The sequence below is a fragment of the Apteryx rowi genome, unplaced genomic scaffold, assembly GCF_003343035.1.
Source record: "Apteryx rowi isolate R43461 unplaced genomic scaffold, aptRow1 scaffold_266, whole genome shotgun sequence".
NCBI lineage: Eukaryota > Metazoa > Chordata > Aves > Apterygiformes > Apterygidae > Apteryx > Apteryx rowi.
In genome coordinates, this window is record NW_020449041.1 from 347,868 (window position 1) to 357,795 (window position 9,928).

Consider the following 9,928-nt stretch of genomic DNA (forward strand, 5'->3'; position numbering starts at 1 on the left):
GGGAAGGCGTGAAGTGTGGGCATGCTGTGGGTGCTCAAATGTCTCTCCTTGGCTCTGCGTCTAACCTGTGGTTATATTTTGCATCGTGTTTTCTTCTGCATCATCAATGATTATACACCAAATCCCATTTTCAGGGTGTCATCACCCATGCACTAACACCAGCAAGACAAAGAGATGCTTTACCTCTTTCTGAGGGCTTTTTTGCAACTGATGATGCAGAAGCGGAGAAAACCCAACTTGACTTCCAGACTCACGCAGGGCTAGCGTCAAACGAAAACACCTTAACTCATAAAAATGTGTGTGCGCAAGGCATGCTCGCTCTTCATTACCAGTGCAATCATAGGAAGTCTTCTCTTCTGGATGATTGATTTCCCTGCTTTCTGATTCATTGTGTTAATAAAATCAAGTTAATAAAATCAAAATCCTTCCTCTGGGTGCTGCTTTAAAAATATTGGACCTTGCTTGGCTTTTGAAATAGCRCACCATGCCTGTCCTCAGTACGGATATGAACTGCAGGCCCAGTGTGCTTTGGCACATGTTTACAACATGTCACCTTATAAAATCGTGCAAAAAGGTCAGCGTGAATGCTTGTTAATGCCTTTTCTTTCTTTTGTTGCTGTTGGCTTTCAGCACGTGTGGAGTGAAAGTGAGGACTGCTTACCTTTTCTGCAGCTTGCACAGGATTACATCTCTTCCTGTGGGAAAAAGACACTCCATGAAATATTGGAAAAAGTCTTCAAATCCTTCAGACCTGTAAGTGCCTCCTTTTTTCCTTGTAAATATTGACAGTTATCTGTGACTTTTAGTAGGCTATCACTGGATGGAGTAAGATAGTTTTCCTTTTGCCGTGACTTATTTCTCCCATCAGTTGCCTGCATGCAGTGCTATTAGCACATAAGCTAATGCCAGGCAGTTGCAAGTTGTTTCTTGGAAGTCAGCTGCCTTTTTATTTCTAGCTGTGCACTTGACAGAATGGGATTCCCGCGTGGGGCGGGAGGCCAGCTGATGTCCTGGCCAGTGGCACCAGCTCCCCAGCTGCAAGGTGGACCRCGGGCTGCTGATGCAGCGCTGGCTTGGAGGAACAGGATACTCGGCAGCGATGCAGGACTTTGTGGTCAACTTATTTCCTGGCACTGGAATTTGGGAATTTTGCAAGGATCTCTATAGTGAGAATAAACCTCTGGAAAGATGGAGAGAAACACAGTTTCTTGTCATAGTGTTTTATTTTAGGGTTGGATTTTTTTTCCCCCAAATTGAGAGGTTTAGATTTTACCATTAGGGTGGTTGCTGCTTGATACTTGAAAATGCTGGTTTAATCGCTGCTTGAGAAGAGATTGGAGTGGAAGCTGGGTTTTGTGGGGAAGGGGGCTTGTATTTTTCTGTTGTGCTGCTGCTCAACCTTCTCTCTTCTTTCTAAACACTAAGGTTTGGGTTAAAGCCTGTGTTTTGTCAGGGTGAGGTGATTTTGTTAGGCTGGCCGTAGTCCTTCCGGGACATTTGATTTGCCAAATCCCCCCTGGTACAACCTCTCCTTTTGAGTGCCTCGGCCTGTGGTACCTGGGGTGGTACAACAAAGAGCAGAAGTTCATTGCTAGTATTGTGCTTCTTCCCCGTGTCTCCCTTGAGGTCCATGGTAAAGCTGACCACTGTATATTTTTAAATTTAACTGAAAATGTTGACAGTTTTTCCTCTTCTGTTTTTTTGGCTGACTAATCAAGAAGACTGCAAATTTATCCCAAGTATTCAGAGCAAAAGGGAGGGCTTGGAGTGCTGATACAAAAACACTGGGCCTCCCTGTGTTCTCTGTTACACCCTTGCATTGCCACGGACGGCCACAGCTGGCTGACATAAAAGAACATCATTTTAAAGAATCCTTTGAGAGACTGAAAATAAATAGAACAGATGCACACTTTTCTTAGAAAGGACTGGAAATCTGATCCATCAGTACAGCTGCTTGTAATTGTGAAAACATATAAAAATATAAGTATGTTTCCCAGGACAATATTCAGCTCTTGAATCTTCATAACTCTTTTCTCCTACTCAAAAAAGCTGTGTCTTAGAGGAGAAACTTTCACTGGTTTAACTAAAGAGGACTTCAGAAAGACTTGATTAAATTGGTACAAATCACTTATTTCATTTCAAACCACATTTAACTTCAGCGTAACTTAAGCTGATGAGAAATTGGCTTCAGTCAAACCACGTTAAGCTACTCTTCAGAATAAGAAGATTCAAAGCTAGAAGAACCATTGTGACACTTTAGTCTGGGCCCTTCCCTAATACATCAGATTTCACCCAATGATTCCTACAATCAAGCATGCAAATTGTGGTTGAGCTGGAGCATCTTTTCAAAAGGCATCCGGTCTTGATTTAAAGACTTCACATAACTTAAAGGCTACAGCACTACTGGGCAATTTTTCTTCCAATCATTAGTTACACTCAAGTGAAAAATTATCTTTTATTTCTAATCAGAATTTGTCTAGTTCTGCTTCCTCGTTGTTGAATTTTATTATGCTTTTGTCTGCCTGCGAACAGTGTCCTCAATTATCAGAGACCTCTTGCAGACTATAATCAAACACCTCTTCATTTTCTCTTGGATATACTACACAGATTAAGTTTCTCTGAGTTTTCTTTAACATAGTGTCAAGAGGTTTGCATTGATCTAATGAAACCAGTTTTATCATTCAATGCATGGTTGTGTGTAGACAAGTCTAATAAGAAATGTATTGACATTTTTCTCTCATTGTAATTGTTAAAAAAAACACATGGCCAGTAGGATAGATTTTTAAAAGTGAAGCGTGTTACAATAGATATAAGGAAACAGTCATTTTATACCCCCTCATGCCTTTGCCAGAAAAAAACATTTTTTATCAGTATTGGGAGATGATTTCCTTGGCATTACTTCTTTCTTTCCGCTGTCATTTAGACCTGTTTTGTTAATGAAATAAGCTTTGTGGGAGTGTGGAGGTAAGAGTGCATTGGCAGTACAGTTCTGCTCCTCTATCCAAAGTCCTCTGTCTGGCAAATTTCAGCTTGAAAAAAGACAGTTTAGGAAAATAGTTGTATGATGAAGGTCAGATCATGCTCTTCTGAAGTGTCTAATGATTCTGGATACTCAATTTGGGACATGGAGAAGGAGCCAGTTTTTTAGAATTTGGTTGGTAAGCACTTTCTAAGAGTCTTTTTCATTAAGGTATTCCAGTCAGACATCCAAAATTATTACACAATTTTGAAAACCTTTGTCAGGGTCCATAGAACAGAAGTGTTTAGGAAACGCTGGCTGTGGCTTCTGTGGCACGCCATGTACATGCCCTTCCTTAACCGAAGGCTCTCAGATGGATTTGCGCCTGATAATTCAGCCCAGGCTGGCTCTGTGCATGCATGAGCAGCAACGGCGTCTCTGCTCGCTTACCCCAGAGCTGTGGCTTAGCAAGGGAGGTGTCAACTGGCCGTTCATGGTTCCAAGAGATCTCACTGCCTGTATTTCTGAGGTGATGAGAGCAGTGACTTCCAGTGATTGACATTGCTCTTGGTGAATGACAGGGATATTCATCCTCTCCTTTTCCCCCGGCACAAACCCTCGAGCTGTTCGGTGTGTTGAGTAGGGAGGCAACGAGGGCGATCCAGGTGTTGCTCACCAACCCTCCCTGCTTTCAGACATCTCCCACTGTGCTTTATAGGGGTCAACACAGTTCAGTTTACAGGCAGGGTATTTTGGCAAGGGTTTTTAAAAGTGTTGGTTAACCTGTGCTAGACAAAGGAGAGAAGGGGGTAAGATGTTGTCTCTGCCTTTCACTGCCTTCCTAGGGTGACTTCCACAAAGGTGTATAATTTGCCTTATTCCGTGTTTATTCAGGGAGTGTCCAAAAGCCCCAGACACCACACAGTATAGATATCACTCTGGCTCAGAGCACTCCCTTGCAGAGGGTTTGTGTAGAGCAAAATTGGTGTTGCCTCCAGCCTGACGTGAGACTGCCCCTCAGCCGCAAAGCCCCAGATGTGTGAAGGTTATGTGTGGGTCAGACACCAGGGCAGGTGTCCTGGCCTGAGGCTTAGGGCCAGGGCCTCTCATGGACCCATGGTTGGGCATGTGCAAGCCAGCTTGGGAGCAGCAGCCTCCCCTCTGGTTTGGAACAGGAGAGCCCACTCCTGTGGAGCTGGGGAACGGCTCCACTTGGAGCAAGGGTGATCATGTCTCCCGTGCTTTTGTGAAGTGCCCAAAAAACATTAAGAAAGGTGCATTTCTGAAGGCTCACCTAATATCTCCAAAAGGGTTTTCTGCATTGTCTGCTGTACAAGAAAATACCTTTCTGTAGATATCTTCTGTCTGAAGAGAGAAGGAAAAGAGAAAATTAACTGTTGTTTCAAATTTCAGGTCAGCTTCTGAACCTGGCTCTAGTTAACACTCTCCATCTCCCATCCAAGGTCACTGCTTTAATGGTTTTTGCTGCCTCTTGAGGAAATACACTATTTGCTTCAGCGTGTCCCAGCTCTTCAGGCACCTTTGTTTCTATCGCGCCCTTTCAGTGCCTGGGAACAGGCAGAGGTGTCCACACTCATGCTTCTAAGCACATCTGCCTGGAGATTAGTGCCTTCACACCAACATTCAACACAACCACATTCTCTCTCATGTAGCATCATGTGCACTGCTAAAGCTCCATCTCGTACTTGGGTGGGTTGTGGGCTTTTTGGTGTATTTGTATGTTCGCTTTTGGGAGGAGGCCTTATCACCATGGTTTCATGAGTTTGCTACTTACAAACTTCTAGATTACTTGTATAAAATCAGGGCACTTTGAAAAAGCTAAAAAAAATAAAAACAAAAAATGCTGCAGGGCCCCAACGCCAACCAAAAGAGTTTACACACAACCAAAACATGAGTCATATAGCTTAGCAGCAAATTCCCAGACTCCTGCGCTGGGCGGTACCTTCAGTGCAAAAAGGCTACATCTAAACTGGGGAGATTGCAGTGTAAAAGCCCTTTGGTTCACGGTCTTCAAATTCATACATATCCCAGTGACCTTCCCTTTATCTCCCAAAACTGCCTAACAGATGGATAACTTGGCCTGAAAGAATAAATGGAGTTGGGACTGTCTTTTCATCGCTCACGGCGCTGCCGCGAGTTGTTGCCTTCCCTCCTTGCCACCTTCCCGCCTGCCTTCTCCCTGTGCATCCCACCTGGCCCTTCTGCTCTCCTCGCCCCTTTGGCTGGTGAATTCACTCTCTCTTTGCACGCTTCCAGTTTTGCCTCTTTCCTCCTTATTTTTGCTCTCCATTAAGGTCCTGTCCAGTCTGCTGGATAGCTGACATTTTAAAGTATGCGGTAGATACAGACTAGAAGCAGAAACTACGTTTGAAAGAAGACGACGTGGGAGTCAGTCCGGGGTCAGCTCGCACCGTCTTAATCATCTTATTGTGCCCCAAGCTTTATCCTCCCTCCTTCGGCTGTGACCCAAATGTTTGTGCAGCTGCCAGCACTTCGGACCCCAGTCCTCGCTGGGGTCAAGCCCTTGACTGATTTGCCACTGTGGTGCAGAAAATAATGAACATTGGTGGGAGACCTGTGGGAGTTGATGAGACCTGGCGGACTAGCCCCAGCCTCRGGGTGCTCAAGTGCACGGGCAACTCCCAGACAGGCTCCTTCCCTGTGCCACGGGATGGTGCCTGCCTCTTTGGTTCTCGTCACGTATGTTGTGCTTTCGCTGCTAATTTTACAAGGGAAAGGCAGCATCCCATAAAACGAAGATGAGACTCTTACTCACGTGGCTCATTTCCCTGCACATCAAGGAGGAATTATAGCTAGAGCTGGGCGAAAAAAAAAAAAAGAAGTGATCAAAGCTCTTTCTGCCAAACTGAGCAATACAAGACACTAATTTGAATACACTGAATCAATTTAGCCAAAAGAAATGCCGATGAATAAAAATGCCAAGAGGCCTTGTTTTTGCATTTTAAAAGCTGCATACTTTAATTATAGCTTCAAAATGAAATGAAAACTCCAAATCCTGAGAATGAACCAGGTAGCTTCACATTCAGTTAAACATTTGATTTGAAAAATACATACAAATAGTAATATTTACTTTTTTTTTCTGATCAGAAAAGAAGAATGTTTTCAGCTTGGGGTCTCTCCAGAAGTATTTTTAAAATGTGAAGGAGGGGTTTTAGTCAGCAAATTCTCCTTCCAGTTCCCTGCCAAAAAATCCTACAACACAAAACCTGGTTTTCTCACATTGCCAGTGAAAAATACAAGCTTCACTGGACCCACAGCCTAATTCTGTGTATTGTGTTTGTACCCACTGAATCATTTTGAAATGGTGATAGCAGACGAAATTAATTTAGGTCGCTAAAAATCTGCCTTGCCACCACCTTCTCATTTTCATACTACCACCTAGCAAGTGTCACACTCCTCCTGATTTTTCTGGGTTTTGTCTCTTTTGTGAGATAACAGCTGTGTCACACTCCAAACAGGGTGTTGCATGCGCCTGTGCTGCTCTCTCAGCCCTGGCAAGCTAAACACACAGTATTCCCAGCAATGCCTGGCATATGATTTTGCTCTGTAGATATTAATAGCAGCTTATGTAGAATTCTATTATGAGATTTCCAGAACAGATGCATTATTTTGACTATTATTTGGTTTATCTGCCTTCTGACTTGTGTTGGCTTGGCAACCTTTTGGAGGAGAGGGGAAAAGTTCAAACATTTATATTTGCTGTTTTTCCTGTCGTGAACAAGTGCCGTTACAGTAATCTGGAACATCAGAGTGGCAGTATCCAAACGTTGTCCGAGGAAGACAGATTGGCAGCTTTTCAGGAGCCCAAATCTAATTTGCAGAAATTTAAAGGGACTTGGGCAACTCCGAGTTGAATACAGAGTGTTTCTCACTGAGCTCACTACACCCAGCGTGCAAACCTTCATCTGGAGCAATGGAGGGAAGGGTTCAAGAGAAGCACTCACATGGTAGCATCTTCAGTTTTTAGGGACTCTCTACCTACTCCGTACTAGCCACTTGTCTGTTTGGATGCTTTCTTTTCGGCTTTTATAGGGTTACTGAACACAAATCTAAACTGAGTTAGCTACTGCTACAGTATTACCATGGTTCTTTTTGAAGTTAAACCACTGCCAAGTCTAAACACTCATAAAATTGTGATATGACCTCAGGGAAAAACACAAAGCTTTTTGAAAGTGCTTTGCTTTGGTTTTGTTTATCTTCTGGTCTCTGAGCGCTTAATTTGGTGTGAAGATGCATTTTCAAATCTTTCTCTGTCACGTGAGGGACAGAARGAGAGTCGCAATTGTTATGTAATACTATTATTCTAGGATCTGACGTTTTTAAGAAATGGCATCTAGGCATTGTATGGAGATTTGCAGCGAAATTGCATGAGTGGGTAATTCACTATTACACAGTATTTTCTCTTCTTTGTAGTTACTTGGGCTTCCAGATGTTGATGATGATGCATTTGAAGAATATAACGCAGATGTGGAAGAAGAAGAACCAGAAGCCGATCACCAACAAATGGGTGTCAGTCAGCAGTAATTTTCTGAGAAGCTAAAAAATTCGGAATCCTTTGGTACCAGGTGGGGTCATGTGGTCCCACGTTAGCCTATTTGAATTAGCGCATCACCCGGGGCTATCTGGCTCCCAGGATAAAAGTTTTAAAAACGGTTAAAAAAAACACAAAAAAACTGTGATGAGCTTTGCTAAGAAGTGACCTGAATTTTGCTCCTGCTTCAGTGGGGTTTCTATGGAGTTGTCTTGGTAGCATTCTGCCATTATCAGTTTAGAAGTAGTTTTGTTGCTGACTGTCTCTTTGATTCGTATTTGAGAATAACATTCATTGGCATGAATGTAGAGTACTTTGAATGTAGGAACTGCTGGGTTAGAGTGCTAAGTACTCACATGTGACCTTACTGAGAAAATTAATGCAGAGAGTAAATGCAATCTGCACTTTTCTTTTTAGTTCAATGACTATGATTTTTGACTCTATACTACCAGACAAAGTACTGAACCTTGAGAGATTTCTCCTGAAAAACAGTAGTTTAATAGTGGTCAGTACTGCAGAGGTGCACAGGGAGGCTTAACAAAAATCATGGGAAGTGGGAAATCCATGCGAGTGTTTGTGTGAGACATATTAATGTCATTTTACTAGCACCTGAATTTACAAGTGCTGGATTAATCACTGGGCATAATTAAACCTTTGGTATCAACAGTACACATTATAAGGAACCTTTTGACACGGTTCGATCCAAAGCTAAATGCTATTTTTGGACAAATTGAACCAATTAAAAATTGCCATTGCATATCCCACTTCTGCCTGAAAACCAACTTTAAACTTCACTGTTTTTAATATGCTGATAAATTATTATTCAAATCTTGCAGTATCCTGAATTGAAGTGCAACTTAACTTTGAAGCCATAAGGGTATAAACCAGCACCTGACTCTTTAAACTACGCTGGACTTCTTCCTCACTCCAGTCCTTGGTGTGTGTAGTCTTTGAGCTAGCTGGGGCATTTACACCTCTTTGGAGGGGAGCTAAAACACTACCCAACCAGAAGGGCAAGACCTGTCTCTTAACACTAAGGCCACTGTGTCACTTTGGAGAGGTAAAAAGGCCTCACGGGGGCTGCAGAGGTAACTCATGACCACTTCACAGCCCCTTTGTACCRCCAGGCTTCAGCCGATATAAAAGCTAGTGAAGCAGAGGGTTTACTTCAGCTGGGACTTGCTCCTCAGAGTGGTTTGAGAGGATCTTGGTGTAAAAGGGAGTAAGACCCCTCGTATTTTATAGCTGTTTTGCATAATTTAAATGACTCCAATGAGTGCCACACAGTGAAGATGTAGGGTCTCTTTATTTACTTGCCTTTTGTACTGAAGATATAAGAAACCAAGGGATTCTGTTGTAATGCAGCTATTTTCCACAATCAAATGAAATGTTTCTAAATTTATTCCATTTTTCCAAAGTTTTTAAAATCATGAAATGAAGGTCACATGCTTCAAATCCCTTTTATACAGAATTAGCTTTATAAAAACAAAACGTGAATGAAGAGAAAATGCTTGGACGACTCCCAGAAACAACTCGCACCATTTTGAAAACCTGTTGTTAGCAGTGTCTCCTTCTCAATAGATCTTTTTAAAGACATTTTTTCCAAGGTTATTTAAGGGAGTGAGTTTTGTTGGTGGTTTACATTTCTGATGATGGCTTGAGAGATGCATAGCACTTGATTTTTTCAATCTGAGGCAAAGACCTTCCGTAACCAGGATGGTGTTTGATATCTGAGTAGGCACCGAAGTGTCTGCAGCACTATAAAAGTCTGAGCTTAAGAATATTGAAAAAGTTGAAAAGGATCAGAACTTAACAAAACTTTGTACATTCTTTCGGCATGCAGGCATCAACATGATAGTTGCAACACATTTTCTTTGGACTAGTGACGTGAGAACTGTGGCAGTTCATTGTATAACACTGTACAGCAGCAATAGGCTTTTTGCTTACTAAAATAAAGTGCAAGACCGGTGTTTTCCATCCCTGCTTTAAGTCCCTAAGGGTTTTTTTTTTCCCTCTCCAGCTAAAAATGATGCCGTAACCTTAAGCAGAGACTTACTGCAGAACCATCTTCTTCATAGCATCCAATCCTTTGATTGCAGCTCATGTAAATAGATCCTTGGGGGGCTGGTTTTCCTCTGCTATAATGTAATGGAAGACGTAATTTACAGTAGAGCAAGCTGGAGGCAAAATCCTACCACTCAGGTTTGCTAGCCGCTTTCACCTGTTTTGCGTAGGTGCGAGTGACCGAGTGCACGCGTGCACACAAACACACACACACACACACACACACGTACAAGCACAAGCACAAGCACAAGCACAAGCCCGGTTCTGCCCGTCTCCTGGCAGGACGCCCCCGCAGTGGCAATGTCCGCCTGCCTCCTGTCCTCCCAGCACAG

The 9,928-nt window shown here is 42.8% G+C and overlaps 1 protein-coding gene across 1 annotated transcript; it reads left to right on the plus strand.

The window, feature by feature from the left end:
* Positions 1-527: 527 nt before the first annotated feature.
* Positions 528-9,720, plus strand: MTURN (maturin, neural progenitor differentiation regulator homolog). Its single transcript, XM_026067997.1, has 2 exons — positions 528-753; positions 7,415-9,720. Exons 1-2 carry the CDS (start codon positions 547-549, stop codon positions 7,523-7,525), a joined length of 318 nt encoding a protein of 105 aa, XP_025923782.1. The 5' UTR covers positions 528-546; the 3' UTR covers positions 7,526-9,720.
* The last annotated feature ends 208 nt before the right edge of the window (positions 9,721-9,928 follow it).